This window comes from Mastigoproctus giganteus, chromosome 5 (genome assembly GCF_048544385.1).
Source record: "Mastigoproctus giganteus isolate SK-2022 chromosome 5, ASM4854438v1, whole genome shotgun sequence".
Classification (NCBI taxonomy): Eukaryota; Metazoa; Arthropoda; class Arachnida; order Uropygi; family Thelyphonidae; genus Mastigoproctus; species Mastigoproctus giganteus.
The window spans coordinates 219547944-219574755 of NC_143579.1; the positions used below are offsets into that span (position 1 = coordinate 219547944).

The following is a 26812-nucleotide window of genomic DNA, read 5'->3' on the forward strand; positions in this document are numbered from 1 at the left end:
CTTGCAACTGCTGGGCTAATGAGCGAAGCTTCTCCGCGAAAAGGTCCAATTTTTCTCTGTAGATGGCATAACTTTGAGATGTGAATCTTGGAGTTGAGATTCTATCCAAGGATCTTGTTATTTGGCATGTTATTGCCCTGTGGTTTGAGTGGTCCAGGAAGCCTTAACCGTCAGCCCACGATGAAATTTGATATGTTTCTCGTAGCCAACGTGACATGAATTGTGAATTCCCACAGGGTATTACAAAAGGTGGGAAGGTTGTTCGGCCTGATTAGAACGGTAAGCTGGGAATTTGCAAGATGATCTTCAAGTTTTTGGCTGTTCCTACAGCCATGCCTGTCAGCAGTAGTTCTGAACCAGGCAGGCGACCTGAAGGTGGCGTCAGCACCGATGATGATCTTCTCATTTGGGAGAGTTGCGAGGACGATTTCCAGATACCTTGTGTATGGAAGTATATTCACCCTGGGCCTGCAGTATAATGAGGCTATATAAAAACTTCCCAAGGAGCTGATGATGTGGGCACACGCTGCCCAGGCTGTGCATAAATGGGGGAGTTTGGTGACAGTTATGTCAGTGTTCCCAGTTGTTATTGCAGCCCAGGGGGCCTCTTCATAAACGTTAGTAATTTTATAGGTGAAGGGGTACTCCCGACCTGATTTGCATAGGTGTACGACTCCTGTAAGATCAAAATATCGAAGTTGTCTTAATCTGCTTTTATTCTTAGCTGTTCAACTACTGCTATTGCCCGTTGTGCATTTATTTGGAGTACCTTCAGGACGCTGGTGTTGTACGGTTAAATATTGAGCCATAGGGCTCGCGAGCATCGAAACTGGACCTTGAGTGATTGGAAAAAAGTCATCTGGTCCGATGAATCCTGTTGCACTTTGTGGACGGCCGGGTGGGTGTGTGTGTGTGTGTGTGTGTGTGTGTGTGTGTGTGTGTGTGTGTGTGTGTGTGTGTGTGTGTGTGTGTGTGTGTGTGTGGTTTACTTGGGGGAATGATGGCTCCTGTATGCACCTTTGGACGAAAACAAGCGGGGTGGCGGCGGTGTCATGCTTTGGACAATGTTCTGCTGGGATACCCTGGGTCCAGTCATCCATGTGCTGGGTACTATGACGTCGGCCACCTCCCTAAACATTGATGTTTATGCCGAACTGTCTGTCTGTCTGTCTGTCTGTGTCCTCACCAGCTTATAAAACAATAGATTTTGCTGTAGATGAATAAATCTCAACTTTTTTTTTCAGTTCGTGGCGTATTAAAAAAGAGGGCGGGGAGAGAGAATCTCTCTTTTTCTCTCTATCTTTTAATACGCCACGGGAATCTCCTTTAATACACCACTGGAACTTCCTTTAATATGCCACGGGAACCTCTTTTTTTTTCTTTTTTCTTTTTTTTTAATACACCAGGGGAACCTCTCTCTCTCTCTCTCTCTCTCTCTCTCTCTCTCTCTCTCTCTCTCTCTCTCTCTCTCTCTCTCTCTCTCCCTCTCTCTCTCTCTCTCTCTCTCTCTCTCTCTCCCCCTCTCTCTCTCTCTCTCTCTCTCTCTCTCTCTCTCTTTTCTCCGGAATGGGCTCCCAGAGGAATCTGGTCCACCTTTTGGCAACATCAGGTGGGTCAGAGTCTCGAATTGAGACATCACGAGCACTGGACTGGCCCACCTTCCCGTGGTGTGGACGAGTACCCGGAATCATCTGTCCTGGTGATTGATGCTTCTTGGTAGCCAGAACACTCACATAATACACACAAACCTCTGTCACACACATATCTGGCCCATTTTTAGTGATACTGTTCTTCCTAGAAATACCCGGCAGAGATGAACTGACGTTCAAGGAGCCGCCTATTACAAAAACACATGTCCATGTCCCTAAAAATCACTGCTGCCAAGGTATACCTTTTCATGGCAACGGTCTTCTTCTTTGGCGGTGCTGTCTTTCAGCAGGATAATGCGCCATGCAACACCGCCCGTATTGTTCGAGACTGGTTCGCGGAACATGAGGAAGACTTCCAGGTATTGCCCTGGCTTCCAAATTCCCCAGACATCAATCCCATCGAGCATCTGCGGTTTGTGTTGGAACAGCAACTCCGATCTGCGGCGTCTCAACCACGGACCTTACAGGAGTTAAAGGATCTGCTGGTTACGTGTTGGTACCAGATACCGCAATACACATTTAAAAATCTTGTAGCGTTCATTCCTCGCCGAATACGAGCTGTTTTGGCTGCGCGTGGAGGACCAACATCATATTAGGTAGGTGGGCATAATGTTTTGACTCATCGGTTAGCTTAATAAATTTTATGCTAATTTTAAACTGCTTTCGCACTAGCATTGCTTTCATCTAAAATGGTTAGTGTATCATCTGCATATTTAAATGCTTCAGCTATTGCCTTCGTTGATATATGTATGAATAACACATAAAATCATGTATGCACGCACAGACACATTGTATGTCGTATTAGTATTAATATTGGCAAATGATGCACGAAAGAAAGTTCATACAACATCAGCCAGAAAAAAAAAAAAAAAAAAAAAACACCCAAAGAGAACAACACTATCCTATCACGTGTCCGTCTACCCTAACAGTTTGTCTAGTTCTTCCCTGAATTAACTGAAATTATCCACTTCCACTACACCAGATAACAGTTGATTGCAACAATCAACTACCTGCTGGCTGAACGCCAATTTCTGCATATTTATCCTGAAACCGTCATTCTTCAATTTGAATTTATGCTATGCCCCTAGATGTGTGTAGTCTGAGCACGAGGCAGAATTTCATCAGCATTAAGCTTGTTCAATCCATATATAAGCCTTAAGCAACTCGATTAGATCACCTCACAGGTGCCTAGTCTCTAGACGCTGCAATCTACTGAAATTACGTTTTTCTTGATAAGACCTTTTATTCCGTCCACCAATATGGTTGCCCTTCTCTGCGTCCATTCCAAAAGATATATAAAAAAAAAAAAGAAGTAAATTGCAGCCATTATCAACCCACTGCAGGATGGAAGCCTCCTCAACAATTCATGTTGAGGGAAATGGACCATAATCTGCCACGCTGGTCCAGTGCGGGTTGGCAGATCGACTGTATTTAGCAGTCAGGGGCTTGAACCTCGGTCTACTCAAAGAGCGTGTGCCACTGCACTCCCGCTATTGACCACTCGGCTACGGAGATCTACATCCTTCCTAAAGTGAGGCCTCCAGAACAGTATGCAGTACTCAATATGCGCCTTAACCATGACGACAAGGGGATAATCACTTCTTTTTCTCTGTTAATAAAGTTTCTGTACATCAGTGACAAAAAAAAAATAAAAATAAAAATAAAAAATAAATAAATAAAATAAATATAAAATAATAAATAAATAAATAAAATAAATATAAAATAATAAATACATAAATAAAATAAATATAAAATAATAAATAAATAAATAAATAAAATAATAAAAAAAAATAAAAAATAAATAAATAATGAACTGTTCTGTCAGCCTGGCTGCACTGCTCAGAGAATTTCATGTCTGACTGAACAATTACATCCACATAATTTTCACTACCCTGAGTGTAGTACCACACAGTTGGCTGGTCAATCTGGGAGTAGTGCTACCCATATGCAGCTTCTTGCATTTGTAAAAGTTAACCTTTGATTGCCATTTCTCAGCCCGTTGTTGTTTTCAATATTTATTAATGATATTGATGAAGGTATGCCAGTCTTAATGTACCTAATTTTTCCAGATACTGTTGTTGTAGCCTACCCTGATTACTGTGATTAATCAGTTTGACAATTTTTGTATCAACTGGAAAATTAGACACTGAATTCTGGTGAACTCCCTTAATAACGGGACCAAGAAGAGCAGCGGACATTGATAACCAGTCTTTTTTCATCTCCCACTCAATCATCTCTTTATCCAAAGCAGTAACTTGCCCCAATGTCATATTGCTCCAGTTTGTACAGCAGTCTTTTATGTGTAAATGTGTCAATAGCTTTTCCGAAATCTAGTTATATGATGTCAAATTGTTACTACAGTTTCATTGTAGAAACAAACCACAAGAAAATAGTAATAGATGCAAAAACATCAAAAATATGATTTTTTTTGCATCCAGTTTCATTGTTACTACATCATACTGTCCAATCAGATTGGTCTTTCAAGATTTCTCTTTAACAAATCTATGCTATTACTGCAGCATGACTTATTCTTACATAACGCGGCTGAATTAGATAAAACCATGCAACTCTGAGGGGATTAGAAGCATGGTTTTATCTTCTAGAAACTTGGGTCTTTCGTCTAGTAAATAAGCAAATCGAGCGCGTTATACACAAACTTTATAGACATAACCCCAGGGGCTCACATCTGGTGAGTATGGGCTTGGCACACCCAGGGTCCTGAGCTGGATATCATCATTCTTCTCTTCCTTGGTGATTCCCTTATTTCTCTCTCTATCTCTTGGGGTATTTCCGAAATTTTTTTTTTTTTTTTTTTTTTTTTTTTGACTGCAGCATAAGCCTCAGGCTTCCTTGCACCATATGGCTAATAATAATAATAATAATAATAATAATATACTGATGTCCGATAGCTTTAAGTGCATTGGAGTTTTGCACACAAACACTTACTGGCCAGTTAATTGCGGCTTCAAATTTAATTCATATAATATACATTATTAGAATTACTTATTTAAATTAGTTAAAATGTTGCATTTTATTTTGTAGTTTGCCTAGAATGTAATTCCCACTACTCCTTTTCATTTCCGTTAATGGTTTTGCTGATCACGAAAATTGTCGGTCTGTAAATTCTACTCTCATGGATAATAATGGTTTATATTCCCCATTTTCCCACACAGAGCGGAAAAGGTGAATTCGAATCCATCAATGAGAGAGAAATATTTATGGGTTTTTTTGTGGTTCAGGTAATCGGTCTCGGATGATAGTTGCATGGTTTTTACTTTTAGCAAACAACAGCCCGACGGGTAATATATGTTTGTTTGTTATTGGGTTTTAGGCGCATCAACACGCACATAAGCCATAATGCAACGTACATGTTATGTTTGTAAATTTCGTATGCTCTCTGGTCGATTTGCCTGTTTCTGGAGGAAAATTGCGATTTTCAGCGAGAAAACAGCATGCTTCGCTCGCCTGGGACTGACGAACTCAGCCACAATTGTTGAAAAGGCTCACTAAAATTCGTTATACCTATGTCTGTCATTGACGGATATCAGTATAACGAATCAATATAGTTTAATCAATTGACATCAATCATAATCATTGACATCATTCGAACTCTGATCTTTTCCATCCAACTGTGTTCACACAATGATATATGCAGTTAGGAACTGTGTATAGTGGTGCTTCGTATCTTTAGTTACTTTGGCGCTTAACCTACATTATTAGAGCTGGTGCAGCATAAGCCTGAAGCGTATGCTGCACCAGCAAAAAAAAAATTCCCGAGTTACCCTGAGAGAGAGAGAGAGAGAGAGAGAGAGAGAGAGAGAGAGAGAGAGAGAGAGAGAGAGAGAGAGGTATCATCAAGAAAGAGAAGAATGATGATATCCAGCTCAGCACCCTGGGTGTGTGCCAAGCCCATACTCACCAGTTGTGAGCCCCATCATCATATGATATCATTTTTGTTTGCACGATTAAATAAGCTACTTCCTTAGGCATCCAACTCTGCAAATATAAACACTGAACTTTCAGAGTGCTCCGAAGTAGTTCACTACCCAATTTTAGCTTTATGAAAAATATTCCGTAAAAAAAAAAGCCATTTCATTTCGTAAACGTGCTATGTGAAGGCCGCGTTATTTGAGGAATTATTGTAATTGAATTCTTAAAACCTTTCCCGTTAGATGTCATGCTATGCAGCTGTTTTGAAGCACGTTTTCGATGTTTGTGTACTGTCAGCTAGTTTAGGTGGGGAGCTTTCAAACTAGTTTCTGTATTGCTTTAGATTTTTTTTATACTTGCGTAGCAATGGAATTTGTGGATTATGGAGACAGTTATAAAAAAGTTTACAGAGTATTAGAACTTTACAGTGGAATAGGTGGCATGCGGTACTCATTTATTGGTAAGGCATTTGGGAAATTTGATTAGTTTTCATCGATATTTAACTATGGTCAACGTGGACCCAGCCATAGGCGCTTACTTGCCGTAGCAAATTTATTATTATTATTTATTATTAGAAAGAAACCACAAGAAAATAGTACTAGAAGCAAAAAACATCAAAAATGTGATTTTTTTTGCATCCAGTTTCATTGTTACTACATCATACTGTCCAATCAGATTGGTCGTTCAAGATTTCTCTTTAACAAATCTATGCTATTACTGCAGCATGACTTATTCCTACATAACGCGGCTGAACTAGATAAAACCATGGAACTCTGAGGGGATTAGCCGCATGGTTTTATCTTCTAGAAACTTGGGTTTTTAAGCGCCCAGCCATAGGCGCTTACTTGCCGTAGCAAATTTATTATTATTATTTATTATTAGTCATATGATGCAAGGAAGCCCGGGGCTTCCTTGCTGCGCCAGCCAAAAAAAAAAAAAAAAAAAATGTTTTTTCCTGAATTACCCCGAGAGAGAGAGAGAAGGGAATCGCCAAGAAAAAGAATGAATATATCCAGCTCAGGATATATTTTGCATCGTTTTGATCACATCTCATATTGTGAATATCTTCAATGTGCACCCATGCATAAGTAAATCCCTTCATACTCCAAGGCTTTAGTGAACAAATGTCTTTTAGACTAAACCATTGCACGGCATCAGGAATCTCTCATATTGTAGAGTTATACTTTATAACTGGGTTGTCACTATTGCAACTCTAGGATACCTGCCCACCCACCGATGAGAAGCCAATAAGCTTTGAAATGGTGCTATCTGAGTGGTGGTATCTGCCGAGAATAAGCAATAATAGTCTTCTCCATAGGTGAAGCGTTACTTATTTGAGGTAGTGCAATACCACGGCAACTTGTTGTGAAGGTATTCACAATATGAGATATAATTAAAACTACCTTGGTAGTATAAATGATGAATGTGCATTAACCCATGCAAATGTAAACTCCTTCATGACTATGATTGTTATCTAAACTAGTCATTATAAAAGGCTTAGCTTTTATATGGTTTTAAATATATAATAATTTTTGTAATTTTTATATATTTTATATAAAGCTGCATTTACGTAATAATTGAATTATAGTTCAATCAATACTATAATATAATTATAATTTAACTTTACTTAGAAATAAAAGATAGTAACCCATGCTATTTTATATTATTATCATCATCATCATCGTAAATGAAGGCTATAGTAGGGTTACCAGATGTCCTTGTTTCCAAGGACATGTTCTAATTTTTTGTAATTAAAAAAAATCATCTCATTATAAAATGAATTTTAATTACATATTCTGTGCATTGCACCTTTGGTCAATACAACAGAATAAATAAAACCAATACACTGGTCGCATTAAGTGAACTGTATTATTCCAAAATTACGCAAGTGGACTATATTATCTCAAACACAAATCAAATTATGACTTTGCTACCAAACGTCTCTCTCTCTCGACCTCAGTGGCACTCCGACGAGATCAGAAATCTCTGCTGTCTCTCTCGAATCCAACATTTTATAATTACTTACTTTGTAATCCAAACTCACTGAAAATGATTGGCAGTAACGATAAATATGTATTGTAATTTTTTAGTAATAAATATAATTTTTAAAATGTCCTCGTTTCGCCCTCTTTTTTAAAACTAAAAATGTCTTAGTTTTTTTCCTATTTTGTCCTTGATTCTGAATTCTAAATCTGGTAACCCTAGCTATAGAAATGTCAAAATAATACTAAAACTGTAAGTACTTAAAACATTTTTGTTTCACTGGATCTTCGCTCAGAACGCTAGCTTATTCGTTTAGAATGGGAGCAACTACCATTAGCAAAGTCATTTCGAAGACTCTTGGTACTTAATTCTTCAAATTGTTGACTGTACTCCTGGCATTAGTGCACAATCAAGTATATGTATACCTGTTTTTGCTTTTAATGACCCTGACATGACTCATGTATTTTCTTGCATGATGACCCCCAGCATGTCTTGTAATCTCTGACACCTGTCTTTTTAGACTGCTGTATGTTCCAATAGAAGCAGTGCAAGAATTAACCACACCTTTGTTTGCAGCTGTAGTTAATCTATTAGTCTGCGTTTTCACCACAGGTTAGCAGTTTTCTGATCCATCTAGCAGTGCCTTCATACGTCTTCAAATATTCTTGCATCCCTTCTATTTATGTATAATATCCTATCCCTGTAAAAACAGTCACAGACCACACTGAGTAAAATTCTACCTCCCCTAGCCTTACACGGTTTCTCAATAGCCAAAATGATTAATAAGGCACACATTGCATACTCTCTCCTGTTATATCATGGCAGAATTACTAACACATTCTAATTTGTAGGTACAGGAATGGGTTTCATTTTGGGAAAGGAGACTATGGCAGCTTAAGATGCTACATGGTTTCTGTCAACTGGTGAGTTAGCAGATGGCAGGTGAATATGTTAGAATTCTAGAATACCATTAAATTAATTGTTGTGGAAGCCATGAATACATAGAGTATGAGGAGGATGCCAAGATGGATGAATGGAGAGCTGTCTAGTCTAATAGCAAAGAAAAAGATGGCATGGGAAATTGTAGAGCAGTGAAAAGTACTGAATCCTGCTTCAGGTTGATCTGTAATTGAACCACAGAAAAGATTAAACTGGCCAAGTCTGATTATAAGAAATCACTGGTTAAGAGAGAAAAGAACAAGGACAAGGATTTTTTTCATGTATACAAAGAAGAAGAAGAAGAAAATGAATGAGATCTGACCTTTGTATAATGGGTGCAGAAATTAGATAACCCAGCTGCTGTTGTGGATGAATTCAACAGGTATTTTGCATTGATATTTACAGATGAAAGACCTTTCATGGTGAGGAAACACTGTGCTAGTGAAGCTGAAAAGCATGAAGTTAGCAATATTGAAATTAGGAAGACTCTTTGTTAGAAAAATACTCAAATGTAAATGTGTGTAAGGTTCCTGGAATTGATGGCATATACCTATAGTTTTTAGGGATGCAGAAAGAGCACATTAAACCATTAAGTTAATTATGAAGGCATATTGGACTTAGAAGAGAGTCTTTTGGATTGGAGAAGTATCAATCTATTGTCAATACATAAAGGTAAAGTTAAAGCTAAGAGCAAAATAGATAATTGCTGACTGCTTTGGCTGACTTTAATCGTAGGGAAAATCGTGGAGACAGTGATCAATAGTGCAATACAGGGTAATCCATACAGAAATGGAATTGTGAAAGAAACACAGCACAGTTTTGTAAGGGGAAAATCACGTTTATCATGGTTAGCTATTTTTACAGGGTACATTTCAGTTGAGATGGATGTAGGAAACAATTTTGTTATTGCTTATTTTAATTTTAGCAAAACATTTGATTCAGTGCCACATGAGAAGCTACTATAAAAGCTGGAATCTGTAGGCATCACAGGATGATGGTTACATGGATTTCAGAATGACTGCAGGGCAGGAGGCAGTTAGTTATGAATAATCATTACTCTCTGGGACAAACATAAGAAGTGGGGTTTCCCCCATGGATTGGTATTGGGCTATCATTGTTTCTGAGATTCTTAAATGACTTCAATGAAAGGATACAGGGATTGATGTCAGTGTTTGCAGATAATGTCTTCTAGATAGACTTTAGGTATGGTCAGAGAAGTACCAACTATGTTTTAACCCTGCAGTAGGTGTGCAAAAATTTAAAATCCCTCTGTATATGAAATTTGAAAAATCAGCAAAAAAAAAAATATATATATATATTTTTTAATGCGCCCTATATTTTCAATCATTTCTGAAACAACTATTTAAAATCCACGTGTTCTATATTAAAAACATTTCACAGGAACTTTAATCCTTTTCTATGCACTCTCTGTGTATAGTAACATTTCTCCCATCTATGGATTAGTTGTTAATGCCTTGATCATAGAAGTCCACACCACAATTCCACTTCATTGATGACTTCCTGAGATAAATCAAAGCCGTCTCCATGCAATGGTTTCTTCATTTTTTGAAACAAGAAGTCTGATGGTGCTAGGTCAGGAGAATAGGGTGGGTGCTGCAGTAATTTAGAGCTGCACTGGGAAATAAAATTGGTGGTGGCAACGACCTTGTGAGCCAGTGCATTGTCTGACAGAAGACAGATATCTTTGGTTAACATTCCACACCTTTTCACCTTCAAAGCATTGCATAACTTTTTCAGAAGACTTCTGTAGTATTCTCTGGTAAGTGTGGACACTTACCTGAGGTAAGTGGACACTTACCTGACAGATTACCACGAGGTAGGTAATCTGTCAGGATAACCCCCTTTTCTATCCCTAAACACGGACAACATCACCTTCTTTGCAGATGGAGTGGTCTTTGCTGTTTTGGGAGGTGGGGAGGAGGTGTGCTTCCACTGCTTTGACATGTCTTTAGTCTCCGGATCATACTGGTACACCCAGCATTTGTCACCAACCGATAAAAAAAGTTCTCAAAATCTGCATTACACAAATCCAACAGTTGGCGAGAACATTGCATTTGACATTTCTTCTGCAAAGGCGTCAGCAATCTTGGAACCCATCATGCGGAGACCTTAGACATGTGCAGTCATGTAAAATGCTGTGGCAGACCCATAACTAATTCCCATTGCATTTGTGAAGAAATGAATTGTCACACGTCTGTCACTCAGCACCAGCTGCTCAACCTTTGCAACTGTCTCACTGTCTGTGGAAGTTGATGGCCTTCCTTCTCTTGGTTCGTCAAAGACACTTGTGTGACTGCATTGGAACTTTTTCCTGTTTCCACTTGTTTACAGTGTCATAGGATGGATGATTCTGCCCATACATAGCTTTCATTTATTTGTCAATATCCTGAGCTTTCTTGCCCTGCAAATGTAGGAACTTGATCACTGCTCAATACTCCACTTTGTCAACAATAGTGTCCTTCCTCAGATTCCAAGCTCCACCTGTGGTGTATGATCGCCTACTGGAATGAAATTTCACATTGTTAGTTATTAAATATGTAGACAACTTATATTAAAAACAGCATCTTCCTACTGATGTTTTATCTAGGTCAGAGCTATTAGGAGTTTTATCTGTGTGGACAGAGTAGATGAAGCAAAGATTGCTGAAATATTGATCCCACACGACTGATTCATGATTAATGCAGCAAAATGCTATGTCTTATACCAAGGGAATAACAACCCCAAAATAACATGCACTTGGGTGTTTTTGAATTAAAAAGTAGATGAAGAAAGGGCTTTGGGGGTTACAATAACTGCAAAGAGGGACCAACTGTCGTTTTAATGATTTATCAATCATTTGGTTGTAGAGATAAGGTCATAATCCTATTATACAGGCAATTGTAAGACTCCATTTGGAGTACTGTGTACAAATATGTGGAAAATTTAAAAAAAAAAAGACCGAGTTTCTTGATTGACAAAAGGACATCTGTATAAGGAATGACTTTGTGTGGGCTGTAGTTTGGTATCTAGTCATTTTAGAGAGGGGACCTAACTGTTGCCTATAAGGCTTTTAGAGGACAGTTTAAAATGAATGAGGGTGAAAATTTCGGTTATACATTCCAGGATCATGGGTCTTAAATTCATAGTGGGTGGATTATAGGAAGTTTTCTTTTAACTGAGAGTTTCATTACTTGAATAAGTTGTCTCCATGTGTGGTTAAGGCTGACAGCTTGAGTATATGTGAAATGGGAAAATGCAAAGATTAGCACGATAGGTAATTACGTGAGGAGGTAATTGGGTAGTTTTTAATTTAATTTTTTTTTTTTGGCTTTTATGTAAGAATAATAAGTAAAATGTTATTTGGATAAATACACAATAAAATTTAAATTAATTTTTAGCTAAAAGAAAATTGGAGTTTTTTTTTAACTTTAAATACAAAATATATATATATAAAAAAACATATTTCAGTATATTTAAAAGTATTTATTTGTTTTAACTGTACTTGTTTTATATAGTTGCAGGAATTGCACATGAAGTGATAGGTGCCATGGATATAAATACAACAGCTAATCAAATATATTGTCATAATTTTGGGAGAGAAGTACAGTTACAACGAAACATTCAAGTAAGAACATAATAGTAATCTAAAACAGTAGCAGTCTGAATGAACCATTTTTAAATAAAACTTGATATATAAATTAGATGAAAAGTTACTGTTTTTCTTAAGAACAATGCTAAATTTTCATCTTACTAGCATTTTCAATTTTTTTTTTCACTAATAATAAATACATGAAACTTAGGCCAGGGATGTATAAACTGGATCAGTTATGGTAATGAACACAAGAAGAAACTGGATATTTTCCTTATTAAGGGAGGCATCGTATCATTCAGGGCATACTATGTGCTAAGATTTTTCCTGAAATTCTGTGTTTAACTTCTTTGGGAGTTCAATTAGAATTTGAAATGTTTCCCTGGATTCTGATTATTTTGATTAAGACAATGTTTGAAATAATGTTTATTACTCCCAGTCAACTCCTATTATCATATTAATTTAACGTATATGTATACATGCAGCACACCATTCACTGTTTTAGCTGAAGAAGGGACACCTCGCCCTGAAAGCTACTATATTTTATATTATTGTCGATTGTTAATAAAAAAATATATAGTGATATGCAACCTGAAGCTCAAGGCTTGTTTGCTAATGTTTATTACTTTGTTCCAGCTCAGTATTAGTCAGTTTGGCACATGCTGGTTAAAAAGTTTTCTTGCCACCAAATAGTCAGTCCTCGTATAGCACGATAGTTGTGTTCTTAGAAACCCTCGTGCAATGCAAAATCGTGCAATATAAACAACAGGCCCTATGGGAAAAATAGGGTTAGGTGCCGACCACCCAAGATTGAACACACATTGGTAACCAAAAAATTACCAAACACAATAAATAAAATACTGACGTATTTTATAATGATTAAAATACGTAATAAAAAATAATATTATACTTTTTATAATATTTTTTATTATTATATTATATTTTATTATAATATAATAAATAATAAAAAATAAAATAATAAAAAATACGTAAGTATTTTTTTTGAATAAAATACGTATTTTAGTACGACTATTACGTAATAAAATATTGCTAATGCTTTTGCTTCTATCGTAAGCATCGTAAGCAAACTTGTTTTTTGTTTGATTTTCTATCCAAACAGATGACAGCCGTTCCATCTCTTCCAATTCTTTGTGTCTTAATCTAATGGATTTTAATTACACTTTGAGTTGTTCCTGCTATGAAAGTTGTTTTTATTTTCTCTGCATTCTTTGTAATTCTCGGCGTTGCCTCATTTAGGTCTGTAGCACGTGCAATTTCACATGGTCTTTCATTTCGCTCAAAGCATTTCACAATTTCATATTTTTTCTCTTTCGACAGAGGCGGACTGGCCATAAGCCTTACCGGGGAAACCCCGGTGGGCCGGTGTGATTTTGGCCATAAACCATAGTATGAGACCACTATATATTTTCCTGGGTAAGAAATTTTGACCCAGTCCGCCTCTGTTTATTGATATTGCTTTTCTTTTTCTCTCTGAATCTGCAGTGTCTTCACCAGGACACTTCCTTTTCACACCTTTTAAGTATTTTACTCATTTTTAGGGAATAAAACACAATTACAAAACGAGGAGGCAAGCTTGATACACATAAACAAAGCTGTGCGCGTGTAGCAACTGAATAAACAACACCGTAAAGGCAGAGATACACTTAACACCTCACATTTTACTAAAGCACATTTCTAGGGGTTACTACCATAAAACAATTTCCAGTTGCGTTTCTGCTAGTGGAATCTGTTATAAACTGGTAGTAAATTCGATCTAATTGCATTTGCGATTATACCGATAGCTGGAATTGTGTTGGTTTTTACGTTATTGTGGTGAAATGTGTTTCCCCTTCAATATAAAAAAACATAAATACATTTTCAGAATCTTCTTTTCATTCCTATCGTGTTGCGTTCAGTTGGGGGTGATTCCGCGTTCGACTGCCATTTCTTGTAAACACAAAGGCGAATCGTGCATAAGCGAATTCGGTTCGTGTTATATAAGATATCGTTCCCCTATTTATAAATCGTGTATGATCGAATTCGTGTAGTGTAAACACGTGTTATACGAGGACTGACTGTATTCCATCAAACTAAAATTTTAAATCTTCAGATTTTCTAATTTTATGGTTATAGGTTAGCTGTACATGCCTGGACTTACTATCTTTTTAGCAGAGGCTATTTTAAGTTTATCAACACAGTTTTAGTTCACCCAGTAACTTGATTCAGTGTTTCATAGTATTTTTAAGGCATGCCTATTGATATTCACCTGTAAAGTGAATAAGGCAGTTTTCCCAAAACCTGGCATGTGTGTTACTGGCAAAGTTTACAATCCATAGAATGCGTGGAAAAGTATGAAATAAACTTTTCTTTATCATCCTATGTTAAGTGGATCACAGTTCTAACTTTTATACAAAGGCATACTGGGGGGAATACTGCTCCCCATATCTCGCTTTTAAAATGAATATATACCCGTTATAAGTACTAAATAAATATAATATACGAGGTGCTACCCAAATGTTCCCGAAATTTGAATGTTGCACAGGAACTACGTCTAGTACGGATTTGTGGTGCTAGGTAACACTGCATGCAACCTTTGTGAATCAGTGTGTCACATGGCGCAGGCTGGATAGAGTCATTGAATATTTATGCACAGTTCTTTGGCGGTGTGTTTTGCGTAGTTTGCGATGGCTGATGTGAGAGAGCAACATGCTTGCATCAAGTTTTGTTTCCTTCTTAACGATACAGCAGCAGAAACCCATAAGAAGTTGAAACAAGCTTTTGGTGACAATGCTTTAGGCCAGTTGCAGACCTGCTACTGGTTTAACCATTTTAAAAATGGTTAAATGTCAGTTGATGGCGACAATTGCTCTGGGCATCCACATCAAGCACCACCCAGGAAAATGTCACAAAAGTCAACCCAAAGTTCTACTGTGACGTCCTGAGGTGATTAAGGGAATCCATCAGGAGGAAATATCCAGAGAAGTGGAGCACAAAGAACTGGGTCCTTCTTCATGACAGCACGCCGGCCTACACATCTCTTGCTGTAGTTTTTGGCATCCAACAGCATGACAATCGACCCCCCCCATGCCTCTTATTTGCCAGACTTAGCTCCCTGCAACTTCTTCCTCTTCCCAAGCATGAAAATCAAGCTGAAGGGTTGAAGATTTGACAGTGTAGAGGATATCCAAACTGAATCGCAGGCGGTGCTGAACACTACGACAAAGAAGAACTTTCAGGATGCATTCAAATCATGGGAGAAGTGCTGGGATGGTATTTACGCTCTCAAGGGGACTACTTCGAAGGTGACAGTGGCGAATAAGAGCCAGGGCGAGTCTAATTTATTTTATAAATACATTTAGGGAACTTTTGGGTACCACCTTGTGTATATATATATAAAAATGTTTATACGTAAATTTTGGGGACTTTCCATCCACTCTATATAATATTAAATGGATATCCCACTACTATGTTCCTAACATATAGAAGTTTTTGAACTTTCTCTTTTTAATTTTTTGTATATTTATATGCAGGTCGACCATCACTATTCTGGCCGTAATTTCAAATTTCCCAAGTCGGCGCACCAACCTGCTGCTACTGTTTTGGTGGTGTTGGTTGCAGCATCAGCTGTTTGTGCGAACTTGTAAACACTGGCAAGCCATTTCCGCTTGTTTTTCTGCATTTATTATTTTAACCTGCTCACATTTAGCCCCAGCCATGGATCCAATGCATAAACGAAGTGCCTCTCATGGTGTAAAGCGCAAACACCGTACATTGTCGATAACAGATAAAGTTTAACTTCTGAAAAAACTTGACAGCGGTGTGTCTGTGAGAAGTTTAACTCTGCTTAATTGTAAATTCCAGCAGTTTCTCTCAGTTCCTCTTATTTTAGTAATTTTCTTTTAGCCATTCCTTTTTAGATTTTTTTTTTTACAAACACACTTGTACAAACTTTCGGAAAAACACAACACAATATGATGGATAATACAGCGTGCTAACGAACTTGTTTTCACAAAATCTCTAACAATACTGACAAACTTATTGTGATGTATGAGAGTTTATTTTAACGTAATTAGTTTTATTGCAGCGCTTGCCACGCGTGCAATAAACTAATCACAAATGACCTTCATATGTATACCGTAATAGCGTCACACGTATGTGGCTGATATGGCTTCTCAAGAAATAAAGTAAAGTAACAAAAAAGACTTTTTTTTTGATATTTTAAGCGAAAAAACGACAACACTGACATTACAATATTTATTTTAGAATTACTAATCAAATTATTTGCCAAATATTTTTTGGCGACTGGGGAATTTTTTTCTTAAACTAGCTTGGCAGTTAACATGCTAAAGGTAGGATGAGGTGGTTAGCTGTTGGGTAAACTGTATGTGCTAAAATAACCACCATGCTAAAGGCGTGAAGAGGAAAAGACCAAACCCTCCAGCATATGACAGCACGACAAAACAAATGGCCCTTGGTCCCCAGCAGCTTTCACTCTCCCTCTTACAGCAGCGAGAGGACCAGAGTGGAAGCAGAGGGTGCTAAGAATCTCTGGGTACGACCAGGCTGCCATGCACGGAAACTGAACTTGGCCTGTTACAACTTAAGATCACTCATTGGTGAAGACAGGATATTAGAGCTGGAAAAGGAATTAGAAAATGTGAATTGGAATATCATCGGTTTGGCTGAAAGAAGAAATGAATCACTTATAAGTTTATCAAGTGAAAATCTGCTGTACACCAATGGAAACAGTGAAAGGAGTGAAGGTGGAGTTGGATTTCTGGTCCATAAAGATTTTAAAAACAACATTTTGGAATTCAAAAGTACATCACCAAAGGTGTCAAGACTAATACTCAAGATTTCTAAGAGGTACAAGCTAAAGATTATAATGATTTATGCACCAACATCGAGCCATGATGATAATGAAGAGGTCAAAGAAATGTACACCGAAATTGAGAGTCTTCTAGATGAGCAGAAAATCCACTACACTATTATTATGGGGGACTTCAATGCTAAGGTTGGAAAAAGACAAAACAGTGCAGAAAGGAGAACTATAGGAAATTTTGAAATTGGTGAAAGAAATGAAAGATGTGAAAGACTTGTGGAATTTGCAGAATCTCAAGGACTGTCAGTAATGAACACTTTTTTCAAGAAAAGGGTGAACATAAAGTGGCCATGGAAGAGTCCAAATGGATTAACTACTAATGAAATCGACTTCATCCTCACTAACAGAATATATATTGTGAATGATGTTACTGTCCTGAATAAGGTAAATGTTGGAAGTGATCACAGAATGGTAAGATGTACACTTGATATAGATGTAGGAAAGGAAAGGAAAAAACTGACTCAAGTAAATAATACAAAGGTCTTTGAGATAACAGAAGAGGAGAAAAAGCAGTATGTACTGGAACTTAAGAACAAGTTTGAGCTTCTGCAGACTGCTCTGGACCAAGATATCGACGAGGAATATTACAACTTTCTGAAAGTGATAAAGCCCAAGAAACCTATAGGGAAAAAGAAATCCAAAGAAGAAAAAATTAGTCAAGAAACACTTGTCATGATGAACCAAAGATGACAAATGAAAAGCAAGAAAAACACTGACAGGGAGAAAATTGAGTATACTGAGTTATGCAAAGCCATTAGAAAGAGACTCAGAGAAGACATAAGAAGATTTAACACAAGAAAAGTAGAACAAGCATTAAGGGAAAACAAAGGATTTAAATCAGCAGCCAAGAGCAGTAATACAGAAAGACAAATGATACTGAAACTGAAGAATAGCGATGGTGTACTTATAAGCAGCAGAGAAGGCATAATTCAAATAGCAGAAGACTACTATAGAGAATTATACAAGGAGCAGGGGAATGATGCCAGCAGTGGGGAAGATGGATTGCAAAGTAGCAACACATACGACATACCCGATATTCTTCCTGATGAAGTGGAACATGCATTGAAGAAAATGAAGAATCAGAAAGCCCCGGGGGAAGATGAAGTTACTGTAGAGTTGTTAAAATTGGGAGGAAGAGACATAACACAAAAACTGGCAAGGCTCTTCACAAAGTGCATTAGAAAAGGTGTGACACCTAAGCAGTGGAATAATGCAATCATAGTTTTGCTGCATAAGAAAGGAGATAAATCAGAAATTGGAAATTATAGACCAATTAGCTTGTTATCCCACATCTACAAGTTGTTTACAAGGGTCATTACTAACAGATTAGAAAGAATACTTGATGAGAATCAACCGAAAGAGCAAGCTGGCTTTAGGACAGGATTCTCAACTATGGATCACCTTCACGTAATATCACAGCTAATGGAGAAAGCAAATGAATATAAAACACCATTATGTCTGGCATTTGTGGATTATGAAATATGAAAAGGCATTTGATTCCATACAGCATAAGGCAATGTTTCGGGCACCTGAAAGACAAGGCATAGATACCCCATATATTATGATTTTGAAGAAAATATATGAGAGTGCTACCTCCTTTATTAGACTAGACAAAGACAGTAGGAAATTTAAAATTGAGAAAGGAGTTCGACAAGGAGACACAATATCTCCGAAGCTGTTTACTGCTGCCCTTGAGGAAGCTTTCAGAAGATTAGACTGGTTGCAGAAAGGAGTCAGTTTGAACGGAGAGTACCTAAACCATTTACGATTTGCAGATGACATTGTGGTCATAAGCCACGATCCCAAAGAATTAGAGGAAAATCTTAATCAGTTATGCACGGTTAGTAAGGATTTTGGACTAAAGATGAATATGGCTAAAACAAAAGTAATGATGAACAAGTATACCACAGAAAGAGAAATAATGATTGAAGGAGCAGTAATTGAAAAGGTGGAGTCATATACTTATCTGGGACAAGTTATTAGCTGTAAGAATAATAAATGGCTGGAAGTCAAGAGAAGAATAAATTTTGGATGGATAGCATTCAGGAAATATAGTCACATACTGAAGAGCAATATCCCAGTTTGTCTGAAACGTAAAATAATGAACCAATGTATACTCCCCACCATGACTTATGGAAGTGAAACTTGGGCACTCACCAAAAGAATAGAAGAGAAGCTGAGAACTACACAGCGAAGAATGGAACGAATTATATTGGGAATCAGACTGTTAGATAAGAAGAGAAACATGGATTAGCCAGCAAACTCAAGTAAAGGACATTCTTATCAAAACTAAAGAACTAAAATGGTCTTGGGAGGACACATAGCTCGAAGACATGATGACAGATGGACTAAGAAAATAACAGAACAGTATCCAAGAGGAGCTAAAAGAAAACCTGGAGGACAAAGGCGGAGATGGATAGATGAAATGCATGAGTTTGTGGGTAGTAAATGGATGGCCAGTGCCCAAAACAGAAGGAACTGGAAAGTTTCTGGAGAGGCCTTCATCCTGCAATGGATTGAAAATGGCTGATGATGATGATATATATATGTGTATATATATATATACACACACAGTCATTCCCCAACTTTTGTTTTATATATATACCAATTTATTTTATGTATATATAAAATTTTAAATATATTGGTATTAATTTGTGTCTCTCTAATCCTGAGCATGTGCCTATAATTCGTGTTTAGGATTTTACACTCAGAATTATAAGTGTACTTAAAATTTTAGATGATTCTTTAGTGTTTCAAAGGTTGATATGAGCTGGAATATATGGTAAGATTCATGGAACACCTCCTTCCTAGTTCATGCCTTGTTGAGAAAAAATTTACCATTTTTTTCTTCTTTTTGATTGACCACATGGGCTGCTATTGACAAGTTTCTTTAGCATGATAAAATAGTGGTCACATATTGCAGCACATTCACATCTTTATGGCAGGCAATAAAGTCCAGATATATAGCCTTTTGAATGAGAAATTTGTCCTGTTGCATGATAACACTCAGTCCCTATGCAGGATTCCCTAAACCACTATGATTGGAAAGCATTAGAACATCTTTTCTATAATCTCATTTTACCTTCTAGTGACATTTTCATATTAAGAAGGCAACAAGAGAACAATAGTTCCAGTCAGATGATGTAGATAAAATGAACAATCAATGGATTCATTTGGCAACAGCCATTGTCATTTTATGTAAAACATATTGGCCTCCTACTAAAACATTTCGAGCATGTGCTTATATCTATGGTGATTTCATTTAAGTAAATAAATTCTTTTGCTTGTTTGTCTTTTTTCAGTTGAACAGCTCTTATTACTTCTGAAAATTTTTACAAGTTGGTCACGTGTCAATTCATGTCAAGTAATCAAAATATTCCTTTTTTAGTCTTTGACTACAAGACAGATTGAGAAATTAAAGCCTGATATTATTACTATGAGTCCACCCTGTCAGCCCTTCACAAGGTATTGTACTCAGTTCAACTGATTAAAATGTGTTACTGGAGTTAATTAATTAGAATTAATCATACAAGAGAATATAGTCATTGTTTCAAGGAAAACATCAACCGATCAACAGGCATCTGAACTGCCAAAGCAGAGTTAGTTTTAGCTAATCTGATTTTGTAGGAGTGAGGCGAAGTGGGTGATTGCTAAAGCCATACAACAGTGAGTAATGAAAGTACATCCTGAAAATGCACACATCACACTATCTGTACTGTTGGTCAAATATAAGAAACGTACAAGTTCCTAAGGTATATGAATTTCCGGATCCCATAGTAATAATTCCAAAAGTTTTGTGACCATAGTAATTTGGTTGCCATCTTTAGAGTATAGGCAAAATTTGGATTTGTTAGGCTACATCATAGCTTCCTGATCATCAGCAGTATGGTTTTTATGCCTTTTAGCCCATAATAGCCATAATTTTTTATGTACATCTATTAACCATGGTCTTTTTTGGGGGGGGGGGCAGATATTCATGGTGTGTAATTCTGTTTGCAGTGTTGTCTCAGAAATCGGATGATGAAGTCCTTGGTTAACTGTTTGCAGCAGCCCTTGGCTTATTTGAAATTTGTTTCTTTGTTTACTAGACATGACATTCGCTGCCAGTTATAATAACTTAGCACAGACCTTTGACCATAATGCTGCAATATGAATGAATTCCATTATTGCTGGCATATAGTTATGATTTTCAATGCTCTGATCAGCCATGGCATTCTTTATGTTTATTATTTGTTATAAGTACTTATTGGTTGATATTATTTTTGTATATTGAGAATTTTTATAGTGATGATAATAAAATAATAATATTAAAATACTGTATAATATTTATTAGTCTCCATCAATTAAATTATATGGTAATAATAATAGTAATAATTTTAATGAGCTTATGCTTCTTTTTCTTCTTTATACAAATCATAAAATAAAGAAAATTTAAAATAGCTCTCAAATTGAGTATTGAAGGAAGAATGTTTATTTCTGTTGAGCAATCTCAGCATTTATAATTTTCTATTTATTTTATAAAGTGATATATTACCATTTCAAAGTCATGCATTCCTCAACTTTTGTTTTATTTGGTGGCATAAAGCCACTTCTCAGGCACTTAAATGACTGCTGGTTTGCTGTAGGAGTGGACATCTGTACTTCTATCTTGGGGACTTCATCTGTCCTCATCTATTGACGAAGTCTCTAAGATAGGGCATATGTAATGTTTACATATTAGTGATAACTAAATGTTTCACCCCTATGCAGTGAAGTGTTGTTTCATTATTATTATTATTATTGTTTACTTGTATATATAACCATGCTCTTTGCTGAATGCATTACATAGCTGCCAACTCTCTGAATTTATATTGGAGAATCTTTTTTTTTTTACTCGATTTGATTCTTCTCTGGCCGACTCTAATATAGCTGGTGACAGAGTTTCTCTGTCTTTTTTGCAAAAACTTAGTCTTCTTTTTTTCTTAGTCTTTTTCTCCTTTTCACAAAAATAATAAAACTTTATTATTAGCCATATGGTGCAAGGAAGCCTAAGGCTTATGCTGCACTAGCAAAAAAAAAAAAAAAAAAATTCCGAGTTACCCTGAGAGAGAGAGAGAGAGAGAGAGAGAGAGAGAGAGAGAGAGAGAGAGAGAGAGAGAGAGAGAGAAAGAAAGAAAGAAAGAAAGAGAAGTAGAAAGGAATCACCAAGAAAGAGAAGAATGATGATACCTAGCTCAGGATCCTGGGTGTGCCATGCTCATACTCACCAGATGTGAGTCCCTGGGCTGCTTATTTTCTTTAAAAATTGCCACAAATTGGTGCTGTGTCACAAAATAGAGATGCAGGACAGTAGCATTGTTCTTTGTTATGTGCAGTCATTTCATAGTTCTTGTATAGCAAAGCTAATTAACAATGTCTTTCAGTAAGATACTAGAGAAATACAACATAAAATTTTAAAAGCCATATATATATATATATATATACAAGATTTTCTGTATGTTGTGAAATCTAAAAAAAAAGGTAACGTTTTCCTCGTGTACCATATGAAGATGTGATTTTTAAATTTAAGTGGTGGGAAACATGATGTAATCATTAGGAATGCAAAAATATGTTGCATTTCCTCCTGCTTACAAATACTTGATTTACAACTTTTTGAAAGTCAGAAGTTGGTAACTATGACGTTAGAAGTTCTGGTTTCAGTAACAAAATCACAATTTAATGAAAGTAGACACTAGTGTGAGCTATTTTAAATGAACTTCTGGAACTGTATATATTTTGCATACTTTATCATTTTTAAGTTTTTAGCATGGTTGTTATTCTGGAACTCTCTCTCTCTGCTTTATTTTATTTTGTAAATTAATTTAGAATTAAGTATCTCTTATGTTGGAGCACAGTTTGTACCTATCTACTTTCAGCTAATGCTTATGAAAAGTATATACACACCTCAACATGAGATGTGTTAGAGAAAATGGAAAGCATGTTGGCAATGGCTAATGCATTCAGTTGTTTTAAACAAGGCAAGATGTATAGCATTTCCATGTACGTTGTTCGATTGCATGCACTTTCAAACAGTGTATGTTATAACTTTGAGCTGAGTTCTGTTGCATCCAAATATGTGCCAGGCATGTATGCCATGACATCTCTTAGCAGAGAGGTGTAAAGAGAAATAAGCCATGCAGGAAAAACATTGTTTTTCCTGCAAGGCTTTATCCTTGCAAGGCAAAGCGATAAATTGATAAATTCTCTGCCTGTGAAAAGGACTTCTTGGAACAAATCATTCGTTGTCAGCTGTGCTGAGCAGTTCTCCTGGATAAAATGCAATTCACTTTGATTTCCTTGACTAGTAAATATTTCTTGCTGCTAGAACTTGTTGCTACAAGCATAGTGGTCACACTTTCTTTCATTCAACAATAATTCATTATTCAGAATCTTTGGCAGCAAATTTGTGGATTTAGACAGTAAATAACACTGATGAACAAAATGAAACTCCATCCCTCCCCCATCAGAGATGTAAACACTTTTCTAAACCAGTTTTGTGCACTGATCTCAAATATATTCTCAGTTTTTTCACAGCATGTGTAGCTTTCATAATATGACTGCTGATAATATCAGTTCAAGTACAAGTTAAGACGATTTCATTACAAAGCACATAAGACTTGTTACAATTACAATTTACACACACAGTTAAAAATAATATAATATGCCATTGTAAGAAAGATGTGTATAATTTAAAAATGTTTTGGAGATCATTTCCTTTGGTACACTGTCTGTTTGGAATGTGCAGTACAACATCCAGATATAGTCTGCTAATATATATTTGTTCCAAAAACCTTGGTAGTGATTTTCCATTGACTTAATGATGATGGAATTATCTTCCCCACTCCTCAATCATCATGCCAGTGTTTCCAGGAAAGATGTCTAAATGCAAATGCGAATTCAAGAAATGAAATTTCAGCAATTTCCAGCATCACTTTCTTTACATGCATCGAGAAGTTTGTGAACTCCACAAACTATTATTAGAATTAAATGTATTGAGGCATTTTTCTAATCTTGCAGAAGCCCTTTCACTTTCATGGCACTGATCTTTGGACATTCCTCACTTAAGTAATGAAATCCTCTCAAATTCATCTTGCTTGTCACTCATCATTAGGCCAAGTTTAATGCGGAGAGGTGGAAGGAAACCTTCATTGGATCTACCAATGAAGCATGCTACACACTACTCGTTCCTGACTCATATATACTTTGAGAACAGTCACATCTGTTGTCATGATTTGCAGTAGAATAGCTGTCCCATAGGCATAGGAAACAATATTTTGTGAACCCTCCTTGCATGCCCATCAATGTACCAGTGACTTTGAGGTCATTACAAATATATTATTGACAATTACTGTATTTAATTTGCTTGAGTAGTGTCTGTGTTATAGTATGTCTCCTTTAGATGAACAGAGTGGGCATTGGGGAATGGGTGACTTTAAGTTCTCATTATGCAAGAGACTAGATTTTAAATTTGCTGTGAGGAGTCAGTTAACAGGTGCCATTCAGATGTAATGTGTAATTGTGACAGTTCTCTAAAAATTTCATTGATATCAGGGCAGGAGCAGAGCAGACTGTAAAGAATGTTACCAAAATTTTTTTTTTTTTTTTTTTGTTGTTTTTTTGATAATGTGATACTCATGTTTTTAACAGAGTGCTTCTGCTTTACTCTTGAGTTGATGTTCTGCTTTTTATTTGGATAGGGCTAGATCTCTAATGAGGCATTCAACTTACCTTGGGTAAACAACTCTGGCTCTGCTGTCTCTTCATTGGGTGTGTGCTCAGGATCAGCTGAACATTCTCAGGTCTGCAAATTGCACTTTTATCACATTCAGTCTTCTCAAGAATCTAGGCCATGTCATGGAAGTACCAGAATTGGCACACTGTCATTGTGAGGGGTTGGTCTCATTGCTGAATCCAGGGTTGGGTAAACAATATTGTGCTTATTCTTCACTGAGAATCCAGTTAGATCTTACATTACAAAAGTAACACTCACCATCTTTGATCTTTTAGCTCTCTCCATATCATGGATATAGCAGATATTATTGACTTTTTCCTTTTGTACAACCAGTCACATAATTCATTTGAGCAAGCAGTACACATAACATGTGGTTCCCAGACCTTATTCTTGTCTCCTAGAGCAGTGTTTCACAAATGGTTTTTTTCAGATACAGATCACTTTTATCTTTGTGATGGAAACCATGGACCATTTTTATATTTGAGGTAGTAGCCACAAAGTATTAAACTGTACATGCAATTAATAACTGTTTTTTTAAATAAAATGATATGTAATCACACTTCATATGTGTATTATACATTAGATTTTTGTAGGCATACCTGTATTTTCTACCACTGTTAATGGAATGGTTGCCTTCTTCAAAAAAGCTTTATTTTTAGGTCTCATAGACCTGAAAATAAAGATTTTTTACTGTAATTATTCAGTGTTTTTCAGCCTGCACAATGTGAAAAACAGTTAGACACTTACACAATAAAATTGCATAAACTAGAGTGCCATAAGAAATGATGCACTCTGGCCCTGAGTTGCCAATGTTCCAGAAATAACCAAAGCCCAAGACAAGACTTATAGCAGAGCTTCATAAAGAATTGAGGATTGGGCATTCTGCTTCAGTGCATTACGTTATTCTTTCAAAACATGATATTTCATACTTTGAGCAATGGATTTTTCAGCATGAAGCATTTTTGTACTTAGTACTTTTAATAAGTATTTTTGTATTTAGTACAGTAGAGTGTCAGTTATCCGAAATAATTAATGTCAGAGCTCTTCCGGATCCGGATAGCAAAATTTTCCAGATAATCGAACGTAAGGTAAAATTAAATAAATTCTGTTATAATGTATTAAGGTAAAAGAAAGACTCCAAATAGCGTGAAAAAAAAAGAAATTATTTAATTAAAAAAATAATAACTGATACATAAAAATTTGCACATTTACATATGTATGTATATTCGGATAGATATTTTACTGCAAATTTTACGTGGAAAAAAATTTAAAGTAATTTTTTAAAATAATGTTCATTTGTTTGTTGTGACTTTTTTTTTTTTTTTTTTGCTGTTAAATCTCTCAAGTTCCAATAATATCAATTTGATTATATCGCATTCTTCCTGATTTTCTGCCCATTTCAGTGCTGTTTCTTTTCGTTGACATTTTACCATAAAAAACCGAGAACAATAATAAATTGCACAGCTTCGGACCAATATTACTGTATTCTTACCGAATCTGGTAAGAATTCAGTAATAAATTGAGTTCACCGAAGCGAATAACTAAACTCTATCACTCATGATTTCGAAGAAAACCCATTAGTCCTAATCCAACATTTCACCAGATATACAACGTAAAAAAAAAAAAAAAAAAAAAACAGACAGAAATACTCTTGTAACATAATAAACATGTCTCAAATGCTACAATTGATTAAAAAAAAAAAAAAAAAAAAAAAAGGAAAATCAGCCTTTCAAATTATTCCGGTTAACAGACATTCCTGGTAACTGACTAAAAAAAAGTCTACTGTATTTTTAACCTTAAACTAAGGTAATTAATTTAACCTAGGATAATTGTATTAGTTTAGTTAGAGCTTGAAGTACTGTTAAGTTTTTTTTTTTTTTTTAAATTATCCTAAGATAATTTATAGTTTATTGTAATTTGTTATAGAGCACACAAGAGTTCAATATATGTATATGCTATTTTTAAAAATATAACTTTTATCTAATTAGACAAGGCTTAAAACAAGATTGTCAGGATTCCAGAACTGAATCATTTTTACATCTTTTAAAATTGTTGCCTGAGTAAGTATAATTTCATGTTTGTATGAACTT

At 36.1% G+C, this 26812-nt stretch overlaps 1 protein-coding gene across 1 annotated transcript in view; it reads left to right on the forward strand.

Moving 5' to 3' along the window:
* The first annotated feature begins 5877 nt into the window (after positions 1-5877).
* Positions 5878-26812, forward strand: part of Mt2 (tRNA (cytosine(38)-C(5))-methyltransferase) — a 64081-nt gene continuing 43146 nt past the window's right edge. Inside the window, exons 1-4 of the mRNA XM_090374800.1 lie at positions 5878-6039; positions 12017-12126; positions 20361-20437; positions 26711-26782. Of these exons, the coding sequence (XP_090230926.1) occupies positions 5946-6039; positions 12017-12126; positions 20361-20437; positions 26711-26782 (353 nt within the window). The 5' untranslated portion in view covers positions 5878-5945. The remainder of the gene's footprint in view (positions 6040-12016; positions 12127-20360; positions 20438-26710; positions 26783-26812) is intronic.